The sequence below is a fragment of the Sus scrofa genome, chromosome X, assembly GCF_000003025.6.
Source record: "Sus scrofa isolate TJ Tabasco breed Duroc chromosome X, Sscrofa11.1, whole genome shotgun sequence".
Classification (NCBI taxonomy): domain Eukaryota; kingdom Metazoa; phylum Chordata; class Mammalia; order Artiodactyla; family Suidae; genus Sus; species Sus scrofa.
In genome coordinates, this window is record NC_010461.5 from 92422233 (window position 1) to 92435436 (window position 13204).

The 13204-nt window shown below is 38.4% G+C and overlaps 1 protein-coding gene across 5 annotated transcripts in view; it reads right to left on the reverse strand.

Moving 5' to 3' along the window:
* Positions 681-13204, reverse strand: part of LHFPL1 (lipoma HMGIC fusion partner-like 1) — a 119379-nt gene continuing 106855 nt past the window's right edge. For all 5 annotated transcript variants that reach the window (XM_021080217.1, XM_013986344.2, XM_021080218.1 and 2 more), the window contains one exon: positions 681-1669. In XM_021080217.1, coding sequence (XP_020935876.1) covers positions 1488-1669 — 182 coding nt within the window. In that variant the 3' untranslated portion in view covers positions 681-1487. The remainder of the gene's footprint in view (positions 1670-13204) is intronic.

Consider the following 13204-nt stretch of genomic DNA (forward strand, 5'->3'; position numbering starts at 1 on the left):
CTGTATCTTTATCCCTTCTTTTCCCAGTGCTTAGCATAGAATACAGCATACAGGAGGATACTCAAAATAGTGTGTCCTGGGTGAGTGACTAAGTGAATCAATGAGCTCATGAATGGAGTATATGCTTGAATTTGCTTACCTACATAAGACTGATATATGGACCCTAACCCTTCTTGGGTTGGCATATAATTAATGAGAGAAGTTTTTTTGCCATTTTTCTCCTTCCAGGTAGGGCTGTACTGGGCTATACCCAAACCACTCTGGAGTGATTAATAATAGAAACAGATGAGCTGGCCTTTTGAGTCACAGGCCCTCCTTAGTCCCTAAAGCTATAGTTATAGAAGAATAGAGCTAGCCTGGAATTAATTAGGGAGGAGAGGGGAGACAAATTCTGTCCCTGAGAGACACCAAGTTCTTCTACACCATCCGTCAGCCTTGAGCACAGATGGGATGGAGGCCATGCCTAAAAATATGTCAGCCCTAGGTGACATCAGGACTGTGTTCTTTTATGTCTAACTCACCCCAGATGGAAGGGAAAGCACTTGATGAGTAGTGTTTGAAACTGGCAGAGAAACGTATTGTGCTAGGAATTACTATAGGGGCAAAAGGCCACTGTGGATTTCCTTGTCAGTAAAAATAAACTCTAATAGAAATTTCAATAAGGAGCCAGCAGAAACATCTTTTTCATCATCATCTTGAATTTGCGTTTATTGAGTGCACAACATATTCTAGTCTCTGCTCAGAACCCTTGATGAACACTATTTTTTGGTATCAATAAGGGACTAGGGAATACTTGCCACTATTTTGAAGCCAGTCACCCAGCCAGAACACAAAATGAACTCTTATGAATATTCTAAAGCATTTAGTAAGGAAGAGATCTTAGGCTTTATGTAAGCATCCCTGATTAGTGTTTTCCCCACTAGGAGTTGCCCTCCCCACAAGTTCCTCACAACTGGAAAGGAAGAGAAGCAGGGAAAAAAAACAGGAAGAATTGAGGTATGGTCCTGAGAAAGTCACAAAAATTTAGGCAATGGCACTCCACAGATGTTTAGAGATGGCAATAAACATCATGGAAGGGCCAAAGGAATGGAGTGGTAGGAACCAGCCTTGTCCATTTCCTAGCCCCTCCCTATACAAGTGTTTTTACCCATCCTTTGAGCTTTGGGGCAAGTGAAGAACTCCTTGATTGTACAGTTACCTTTCAGTTGAGGATCTTTTTTTATTTTGTATGAAGGATGAGGTTGGGGCTTGGGTAGTCCACCAGCTAGGTTAACATTTGAGAGTATCATTGTTCTTAATGAATTTTGTAAAGAGTCACTGACCCACTGGCCTAAGGGAAAGTGAAAATGAATGACTGGTGAGTTGAAAAGCATACAAACTCTGGGTTATACTACTGTCAAGTGATTAGCAACTGGCTTAGTCTTGGTAGCTCTTTTCAAGGCTCCCTTCTCTCCTCTTCCCCACTCTCTCCAATCTTCTGCCAAAGCTCAAGGTTTGAGGCAGTGGTCAAGCTCCATGGCATAAGAATTGGTGTTCCTCATGATGCTCTCCACCAACATGACAGGCTTGGGGTTCCTTCCAGCAAAGCAAGAGAGCCAGGTGCAGATCAACATGGCTGCAGCTGCTCCACCTCCAGCACAGTAATAGGCCCAGCCAAGCCTACAGGTACCTATGGAAACAGCGACAGAGAGTTAGATTACCTTCTCTTATATTCTCTTTGAGATGTTAGGGTTAAACTGAGAGTAAGAAACAGGATGCAACCAGGCTTACTCTTTTCTCCTTTCCTCCTTTGCTGATAGCTGGTATTAGCTTTAGCAAAAGATTATAAAATTTTATTCTGTTAAAGTAGGAGCCTGGGGATGGTGTGGGTGGTGGTGGTGGTGATGATGCTAATGACAATGATGACAAGAACAACTCGATCAAGTGTCAAGAACAAAGGTTAGCTCCTTAGACACATATCTCATTGATCATTGCAGTAACTATACAAGATTGGTACACTTATGATCCCTGCTTTATACAAGATGAAGCAACCAAGGCACAGGTTAAGTTAATTGTGAAAAATCACACAGATAGAAAATGGTAGAGTCAGGATATAAACCCTGGCTCAGCTTGACTCTATAGCACCACATTATTATTATTATTGCTGTTTTAGGAATGCACCCGTGGCCTATGGAAGTTCCCAGGCTAGGGATCAAAGCTTCTGGCCTTCAGCCACAGCAAAGCCAGATCCAAGCTGCATCTGTGACCTACACCGCAACTCATAGCAACACTAGGTCCTTACCCCACTGAGAAGGGCCAGGGATCGAATCTGCATCCTCATGGATACTAGCTGGGTTCATTTCCGCTGCACCACAAAGGGAACTCATGAAGTGCCACATTATTAACCACATTTATATAATACAGTGCATGGACTGTTTTAAAAGAACTATGTTCTACAACATAAGGAAATTTGCAGGCAAAATCAAATTTCTTGCTCCTTACTACATGTCTCTATCCTAACCTAATTTTTCAACTTCCAGGAAGGAAATATGCATTGGAATCAAAGCCAAGTTTCTAAGGGCTAGTTTCAGTTTGAAGGATAATGGGAAAGGTCACCTGACCAAAAACATCTACTGCGCCATTTATCATTCATTCTACCAGAGGTAGTTTCTTTCCTTTGAAATATTTGAGTTTTTTCTATCTATGGCCATAGCACCCTGAACACGCCCGACCTCATCTGAAGTATTTGAGTTTTTTCAGAGATCCATCAGAAAAAGTCAATGCCCCCAAAAAGAAAAAGAGCTACTATATTACAAGGGATCAGAATAACAAATGCTAAAATTAAGTGCTTAAGCAAAAAGGACTGCAGAAATTTAAGCAGATGCTCAATGATAGAAAACTGCAAATGACTTCTGAGGAAAAAGCTGGGCAGTGACCTTTACCTATCTCACAGATATATATTTTCACATATATACCCAGGGATAGAATTCCTGCATCACATAGTACTTCTATTTTTCATTTTTGAGGTCTCTCCATGCTGTTTTCCATAGTGGCTATAGCAATTTACATTCCCACCAGCAGTGTATGAAGGTTCCCTTTCTTTCATATCCTTTCCAACATTTGTTATTTGCAGACTTTTTGATTCTGACAGGTGTGAGGTTATGTCTCATTGTTCATTTGAATTTCTCTGACAATTAACGATGCTGGGCATCTTTTTATGTTCCCGTTGGCCATCTGTATATCTTCTTTGGTAAAAAAGCCTATTCATACCCTCTGTGCAACTTTGATTGGGTTGTTTGTGTTTTTGATATTGACTTGTATGAACTATTTGCATATTTTGGATATTAACCACTTATAGGTAGATATGATAGATATGATAGATATGATAGATCATATCATTTGTGAATATTTTCTTCCATTCAACAGGTTGTCTTTTGTCAATAGTTTGCTTCTTGTTTTTTGTTTGTTGTTGTTGTTGTTGTTGTTGTTGTTTTGCTGTGCAAAAGTTTTAAAGTTCAGTTAGGTCCCATTTGTTTATTTTTTGCTTTTATATCTTTTGCCTTGGGAGGAAGATACAAAAAAAAAAAACTGTTGCTACAATTTATGTCAAAGAGTGTTGTGCCTATGTTCTCTCCTAGGAGTTTTATGGTTTCAGGTCTTATATTTAGATCTTTAACCAATTTTGTGCTTATTTTTGTTATACGGTGGAAGAAATCATTGTTTTACATGTAGCTGTCCAGGTTTTCCAGCATCACTTATTGAAGAAATTATCTTTTCCCCATTGTATATTCTTGCCTTCTTTGTCATGGACTGATTGACCATAAGGGTGTAGGTTTATTTCTGTGCAATATATTCTGTGCAATATATTCTATGTGTCTGTTTTTTTTTGGAGGGGGGGTATTTGTTTGGGGATTTTTTGTTTGTTTTTTTGCCAATACCATGCTGTTCTGATTACTGTAGATTTATAGTACTGTTTTAATTACTACAGCTTTGTAGTATAGTTTGAAATCTGGGAGGGTTATACCTTCAAGTTTTTTTTATTTTTTTGCAAGATTTATTTGGCAATCTTTGGAGTCTTTTGTGGTTTCATGTGGATTTTAGGATAATTTCTTCTAACTTAGTGAAAAACGCCATAGGTATTTTAATAGGAATTGCATTAAATTGGTAGATTGCTTTGGGTAGCATTCCAGTTTTGCAATATTAATTCTTCCAATCCAAGAACATGAGATAGCTTTCCATTTCTTCATATCACTTTCAATTTCCTTCATCAATGTTTTATAGTTTTCAGAGTATAGGTCTTTCACCTCTTTGGTTAAATTTATTCCTAAATATTTTGTTCTTTTGATGCAATGTTAACATAGATTTTTAAACTTTTTGGATAGTTCATTAACAATCTATAGAAAAGCAATAGATTTCCATACATTAATCTGATATCCTGAAAATATATTGAATTCACTTACTAGTTCTAATAGTTTTTTTTTATGGAGACGTTAGGGTTTTTTACATATAGTATGATGCCATTTGTAAATAATAATAGTTTAACTTCATTCCAATTTGGATGCTTTTTATTTCTTTTGTCTCATTGCTGTGGCTAGGATTTCCAATACTCTGTTAAATTGAAGTGGCAAGAGCAGGCATCCTTGTCTTGTTCCTAAATTTAGAAGAAAGGATTTCAGGTTTTTACTGCTAAATATGATGTTAGTGTGGGTTTGCCTAAATGGTCTTTATTATGTTGAGATATGTTCCCTCTATACCCATTTTGATGAGGTTTATTTTTTATCATGAATGGATATTGAATTTTGTCAAATTTTTTTCTGAATCTATTGAGATCATAATGTAATTTTTATCCTTCCTTTTATCAACTTCTTTATCACATTGATTGATTTTCATCCTTGCATCCCTAGAATAAACCCCACTTGATCACAATGTATGATCCTTCCCATATATTGCTCATACATTTGGTTTGATAATATTTTGTTGGGGACTTTTGCATCTATATTCATCAAAGATATTTGCCTTCAGTTTTCAGGTTTTTTTGTAGTATCTTTGTCTGCTTTTGGTATCACAGTAATGGTGGCCTCATATAATGAATCTGGGAGTCTTCCCTACTCTTCAGTTTTTTTTTTTTGAACACTCCAGAATGCTATGTATCAGCTTTTCTTTATGTTTGGTAGAATTCCCATGTGAGGTCATCTGATCCTGGGCTTTTGTTTGCAGAGAAGGTTTTTTAAAAATTTTTATTACAAATTCAATTTTACTACTGGTGGTCATTGTATTCAAATTATCTGCTGCTTCTTGATTCAGTAATGGAAAATTGTATGTTGCTCTTTCTTCTTAGGCTATCTAATTTGTTGGCATGTAATCATTAGTATTCTCATTATTTTTTGTATCTCTGTGGTATCAGTTGTCATTTCTCCCTTTTGTTTCTTATTTTTCTTATTTGAGACTCTCTCTTTTCTTCTTGGTGAGCCTGGGTAAAAGTTTATCCATTTTGTTTATCTTTAAAAAAAAACACATCTTGGTTTCATTGATCTTTTTTATTTTTTAAATATCTCTTTTATTTATTTCCTCTCAGATTTATTATTTCTTTCTTTCTGCTAACTTTGGCCATTCTTTGATCTTCTTTTTCTAATTCCTTTAGGTGGTTGATTAGATTTTTATTTGAGATTTTCTTTTTTCCTGAGGAAAGCCTGTGTTGCTATCATCTTCCATTTTAGAACTGCTTTTGCTCATAGATTTTGGAGTGCTGAGTTTCCATTTTCATTTTTTTTCAATTTTCCTATTTGATTTCTTCATTGACCTTTTGTTTTTTAGTAGCATGCTGTTCTAACTCAACATGTTCATTCTGTTTCTATTTTTATTTCTATAGCTGATTTTGAGTATTATACCATTATGGTCAGAAAAGATGCTTGATGTAGGAGTTCCTGTCATGGCTCAGTGGTTAGCTAACCTGACTAGCGTCCATGAGGATGCAGGTTTGATCCCTGGCCTCACTCAGCAGGTTAAGGACCTGGCATTGCCATGAGCTATGGTGTAGGTCACAGATGTAGCTCAGATCCAGCATTGCTGTGGCTGTGGCGTAGGCTGGCAGCTATAGTTCCAATTGGACCCCTAGCCTTGGAACCTCCGTGTGCCACAGCTGCGGCCCTAAAATACAAAAAGACCAAAAAAAAAAAAAAAAGATGCTTGATATAATTTATAATCCCTTAAATTTGTTGGAGCTTTTTTGTGATATAGTATGTGACCTATCCTGGAGAACATTCCATATGCACTTAAAAAGAATGTATATTCTACTGTTTTTGGATGTAGTGTTCTATACATATAAATTAAGTCAAACTGGTCTATTATGTTATTTAGGATCTCTGCTGCCTTATTGATTTTCATCCTTGTGCTTATGATTATTACAGACAAGACCACAAGACTGGTGGACTGGATGATCTGTCTAGATGATATGTTCATTGATGTCAGAGGGGTGTTAAAGTCTTCTAATATCATTGTATTGTCAACTTTTCCATTAATGTCTGCTAGTATTTGCTTAATAAATTTAGGCACTCCTGTATTTGGTGTATATATGTTAATGAGCATAATGTCCACTTCTTATAGTGCCTTTCAACAATATTTAATGCCCTTCTTTGTGCTCATTATAGCCTTGTTTTAAAGTGTTTTGTCTGAGAGGTGTTTTGCAACCCCTGCTTTCTTATCATTTTCATTGGCATGAAATGTCATTTTTTATCTTCCCTTTCAGTCTGTGTCTTTCCCTGAAATGAATCTCTTGTAGGAAACATACTGAAGGGTCTTGATTTTTTTTTTTAATGCAATCAGCCACCATATCTCTTTTGATCAGAGCACTTAGTTCATCGATATTTAAGGTAATTACTATAAGTATGTACTTGTTGCTATTTTATTCCTCATTTTCCAGTTGTTTTTGTAGTTATTCTTTTTTTTTTTTGGTCTTTTTTTGTTGTTATTGTTGTTGTTGTTGCTTGTAGTTATTCTTTCATCATTTATTTTTGTTTTTCTCATTGTGGTTTAATGATTTTCTTTTGTAGTATGCTTGAGCCTTGAGTTCCTTTTTTTTTTTTTTTTTTTGGTTTTTGTGTATCTATTGTAGGTTTTTGATTTGTGGTTATCATGGGGTTCATATATATTGACCTATAATGATATCTACTTGTTTTAAATTAGTAGTCATTTAAATTCAAACACATTTTAAAAGATATACATTGTTTACTCCCTTCCCCTACATTCTGGGGTTTTGATATATTTTACATCCTCATGTTTATCATTTAACTATTTCTTGTAGTTATAGTTGCTTTTTATATTTTTTTTATCTTCATACTGGCTTATTTAAGTTGCTGATCCTTTCCTGGTGAGAGTTTTCCCTTTCCTATAGATTCAAACTTCTCTTCCACTTGGAGAATTCCCGTTAACATTTATTTTCAGGTAAGTTTAGTTTTAATGAACTTTTAGTTTTTGCTTGTCTGAGTTCTTTATCCCTCCTTCTATTCTAAGTGATAATCTTGTGGGTAGGATATCCTAGATTGCAGGTTTTTCCTTTTTAGCACTTTGAATATATCATGCTACTTCATTCTTTCTTGCTAAGTTTCTGCAAACAAATAAAAAAACTTTGGGGATATCCTTACGGGGATTCCCTTGTGTATGACTCTGATTTTTTTTTCTTTCTGCCTTTAGCATTCTCTCTTTAATTTTCACTTCTGCCATTTTTTGTATTTTTTTGAGGGGGACACAGCCATAGCATATGGAACTTCTCAGGCTAGGGGTCAAATTGGATCTGCAGCCACTGGCCTACACTGCAGCCACAGTAATGCCAGATCTGAGCCATATCTGCAACCTATGCTGCAGCTTGTGGAAATGCTGGATCCTTAACCCACTGAGCAAGGCCAGGGATTGAACCTGCATCCTCATGAATACTAGTCAGGTTCTTAACCTGCTGAGCCGCAATGGGAACGCCCACTTTTGCCACTTTAATGTATGTCTTCATGTGGGTTTGGGATGTTCACCCTGTTTGGAATCATCCGTGCTTCCTGTACTTGAATTTCTGTTTCCTTCTTCAGGTTGAGAAGTTTTTAGCCATAATTTCCTCAGATACATTTTTGACGCCCTTCTCTCTCTTATCTCTTTCTGGGACTCCTATAATGTGAATGTTGGTATGCTAAATGTTATCCTAGAACTCTCTTAAGCTGATTTAAATGTTTTTAATTTATTTTTCTTTTTGCTGTTCTGCTTGGGTGATTTCCATTATTTAACCTTCCAGATCACTTATGCATTCTTCTGTATCACTTAGGTATTGATTCCTTCTAGGTATGTTTTTATTTGAGCTATTGAATTCTTCATTTCTGATTGGTTCCATTGTCTTTTTTTCCCCTCTTTTTATGGCTGGCTGCAGCTACATATGGAAGTTCCTGGGCCAGGGGTCGAATTGGAACTGCAGTTGAGACCTCTGCCACAGCTTGCAGGAATGCCAGATCTTTAGCCCACTGAATGAGGATCAAACCTGCATCCTTACAGAGGCAATGTCTGGTCCTTAATCTGCTGAGCCACAACAGAAACTCCTGATTGGTTCTCTTATATTTTATAGTTTCTTTCTAAAATTTTCACGATGCAGTATTTTTTTCCCTAATTCAGTTAACATTTTTATTACCAATGCTTTTAATTTCTTTATCTGGTAAACTGTTTATTTCTATTTCATTATTTTTGTTGGGGGTTTTCTCTTGCTCTTTCAATTGACAGCAGTTCTTCTGCATTTTCATTTTGCTTAACTTTCTTTTTTTATTTTATAATGATTTTTATTTTTTCCATTACAGCTGGTTTACAGTGTTCTGTCAATTTTCTACTGTTACAGCAAGATGACTGAGTTACACATACATGTATACATTCTTTTTTCTCACATTATCATGCTCCATCATCATTTTGCTTAACTCTCTATGCCACTATGAGTTTAGGCGAAATAGTTATCTACTGCAGTCTTGAAGTGGTATTTTTATGTGGGAATGTCCCTATACAGACTGCGTGTGCACAATACCTTTGTTGGGAGAGCTGGATTTGATGTGGATACAAGTCATGTTTTTCCTCAAGGTGTGCTGACAGCTATCACTTGCTAGTGGGTGGGGATGGATATTGAGGGGCTACAGCTGGAGCTGGTATGAAGAAGACTTCCCCTCTGCTCAGTGTCCATCACCATCCTAACAGACAAGGGATCTGATCACATGTTGCTAGAGCAGAAGCTCCATAAGTTCAAGCCCAAGCTGGCTCTGTTGCCTTTATTTGCGTTTTACCCTCTCCCCATTTCAGGACCCTTGCCCCAGAGGTGGGGAATGCTGAAGCAAGGGGGCCCCATGCAGGCTCTCTGCTCATGTCAGCAGCAGATAGAGATCTGCGTTGTCTCTGATAAACTACCCACAAATGTTTCTCTGCTCAGACACAGCCTGATATGTAAGTCCCCTTTGTTCCTTATAGCTGATCACTACCCCAGCCTCTGCACCCCTGCCCTGAGGTGGAGCTTACCCACACCACAGGGCAGAAAAGGGCTGTGTGGAATCTCAGTGTGTATTGGAGGGTGAGCTATGGTGGAGTGGTCACTGGCAGAGTTCTGGGCTGTTCTGATGCATTGCTTGAATAAGCACCGACCATAGCTACTGCTACTCCACCCAGGGTCCTGGGTCACCCCTGCCTCCCATGGTTGAGTCTTCTCCTCAGTCATGGCTGTCCCACATACAGTGCTGCACTGTTACTTGGAGTGAGTGGGGCTGCAGTGTTTGCTTGGCTCAGGTTGTGGCTCTACAAGGCAGTCGTGGGAAGCTCAACAGCCATTAGAGCAGATCTCTCTCTTCTCTGCCTAGAAAGCAGGCACGCATGCATGCATGAACACATGTTCCTCACGAGTGGAGTCCAGCCTTCCCACAGCCCTCTTGTTAGTTCCAAGGGTTCTCCAACCAGCCAAGGTGTTTTGTCTCCTATATGTAGTGCCCCAGGACTAGGGAACCCAATATTTGGCTCTCACCACTCACTTCTCATGTCAGGAGAGCTTTGCATTCTCCTTTTTCCTCTGAATCCCTTCCCAGAGGCATAGGTCTTGACTCGATCACTTTTCTTCCTTCTACCCCTACACAGATATCATTCATACAGCCTTAGTTGTACAGGAATCCTTCTGCCAGTTTCCCAATAGTTTTAAGTAAGAATTGTTCCAAATATAGATGTACTCTTGGTGTTTATGTAGGGGGAAATGAGCCTCATGTCCTCTCACTCCACCGTCTTGGTTGATCTCCCCCCATGACAATTTACTTGTCAATAACCAGTCTTTTTTTTCACATGGTTCACAGTGAACCTTAATTTTCCTTCTTATAATTGTCTGGATGGCATGTTATATAAAGAGTCTGATTTAACCCCAAGATAGGCTTCTTTTCTTTTCCATTAGGATCAAGATAATTTATCCCAAATTTTCTACCTCAGAAATAGTCTTTCTACCACCAGGTTATCACACACATTGCCTCTCCATGCCACAAAGTTTCTTTCCTCTTATTCACCAATTCATATCTTCCTCAGAACATTCTTTAGGACTCAGAACCTCCAGGAAGCCTTCCCTGAATAACTCAGTGGGCTCAAGTCACCTCAACCAAGTAGGCCACCAGGAATTCATGTATATACCCTTTACATGGGTGTACTTGTTAGGCAAAATGCTGGAAGGAAGATTTTCATATATGTATTTTTTGTCTGTCCTTTATCCCCTTCCAGACTGTTGGCTCAACAGTGTAAATGTATTTGTTTCTTTCTTGATAATGCTTCCAATGCTCTGTCAACAGTGGGTGCTCAGTATGATTTAGCCTAACAATACTTCAAAGATAGCCATACTTGTATTTTAAACACCCAGATCCATGACTTTCATTTTGAATTAAAATTTAAAACCATCCATAGTCTGTCTGTTTCTGGAATGTGCTATAAGGTCATGCGCATTCTGTTCCCTTTGCCTAAAATGCTTACTGCATGTGCACATGTATACATACACTTCCCACCACTCCCTTTGCCTAGTCAATGTTTAATCACTTTTCAGAGCTCAACTCAATCATTCGTTCCTTAATGAATTTTCTCCAGACCTCCCTAAAGCCAAATTCCGTCATCAGAGGCCCTCATTAGTACTGTGCACCTTTCTTTCTGTACTTGAATCGATGAATATATCCCTTATACCCTCCCATGGCAAGTTTCAAATCAGTTCTTCAGAGAAGATGGTACTTTACCAGTAGACTTATACAGTCATATGATTTCCTGAATTCCCACAGCCCCACCCAAAATCGTGGTGATAGCCAGACTATAATAACTATCAAAACAATGTCATCATCAGAGTAGGGGCTGAATTTGAAAAAGAAGTCTTCTTAAAGAAAGGAATCTAACTATCTACAAAGTAACCTCAACATGAGCAATAATGGTTGAACTCTAGGAAGAGTAAACTGAAGAATGCCATATTGAGGCAAATAGCCAATAGATCTGGATCCCTCCTACAACCTTGTCACACCTACCCTTAGACACTCATTCATTCATTCACTCACTCATTCACTCATTCAGTAAAAACAGGAGGTTTTATACAATGTTTTGGGTTTTCTAGTGAAAACTCTAGAGATAGGCAAACCTTCAACTTTTGCCATTCTTGGGAGGAAGGCTACATACAGGCTCTACTACACCCATTTCACAGACAAGAATATGAGGCTCAGTCAACAGCTCCAGGAATGCTCTCAGAGGCAGAGATAGAGGCAGGGATCCAGATCAAGTCTCTTTACTTTCAATCTGGTTCTCTGCTCTCTACTGTTTTTCTCATCCTCCTGAAAGTCAGTTTCCTCTTACAGGACCTATAACCTGTAGGCCCCAAAGAGGGGGCTCCTAAATCAATTTGCAAGAGATTCACTTGAACTTCTCTCCTAGCCCTGCCAACCAAAATCTCCTGTGCTTACATGGCAGAGTAGACAGGAGCCAGCCCTGGGGTGGGCCTGCTGTCAGGAAGCTTGCTCCTCTCTGACTTACTCTCAATCTAGTCTAGACAAGGCATCAGAAGTCTCATTCTATTTTTTCAGTTGCCTGTTATGTCACCCCCCCCCCATTGGAGTAGCAGGGCTTTTTTTCTATTAGATACATGCACACTGGGAGTAGGAAAAGACTTGTTTCTGTAACTGAAAGGAATAAATATACAGCATACCATTACCCCCAAAGCCTTAAGCAGGAAGAAAGCTGCCAGGGTGGGCAGCTCTGGAGTGAAGAGTTAGCTGGAAAGGCCTTAATAAACTTTATTTAAGTCAAGTCGGAACCAGGTATCATTGGGCTAGGAGCCAACACCAAAATGCCTCCTTTGCCACCCCAGTGCAGACACCTATGAGGTTACTGAACAGCATCTAAGCCCAAGGCTGCTGCTACACAGGAAACAAAAGAGAAATAGAGGAAATATAGCTTTTATTCAATCCTCTCTCCACAAACCTACCTGTTACCTACCTGCTTGAGGGAACAGAGAGGTTACATTACTAGCATTGCAAAAGGGTAAAAAGGAGAAACCTTTTAAGAACTACATTTCCAAGTTGAGAGCTGCTGTCATTACTTATCTACTCCACAGAAAGCTTGGACACAGATCTGATGGCCTACAGAAGAACTCATGTTTTCTATGGAAGGATGCAAAAGTAGGGAGCAGTGGCAATTAGCTACCCTACATTACCTCCAATCACCTTTTAGTGAAGTCCCGTGGACCATAACCAATCCCTAAATCCTATTCCTTGAAGTAAAGTTGATCCTTCTATTCATCTGAGAAATATTTATTAAATACCTACTACATGCCAGACATTTTGAATACACCATTTCATTTGATTCTCACAACAGCCGTGATTAGTTACATTTACAGCTAAAGAAACTGAGTCTCAGAAAGGTAAATTACTTTACCAATTTATGAGTATCAGAGTTAAGATTTGAATGTCATAGTCACAAGTCCATGGTCATTCATTTCAACCATGCCAGGAGAGTGGAGTCAAGGATACAAATTACTATGTTTCAAGTTTTATGAGAAAGCATGATATTTTCAACTAATCACTTCACCTTTCTGGATCTCAATTTCCTTTTCTTAAAGTGAAGGGAATTTTACTGGAGAGATGTCTAAGTACCTTCCAATTCAAATTTTACATTCTACTATGAATGTGATAAATGCTTTAAGAGACATATGATTAAAGCATTACATTAACAT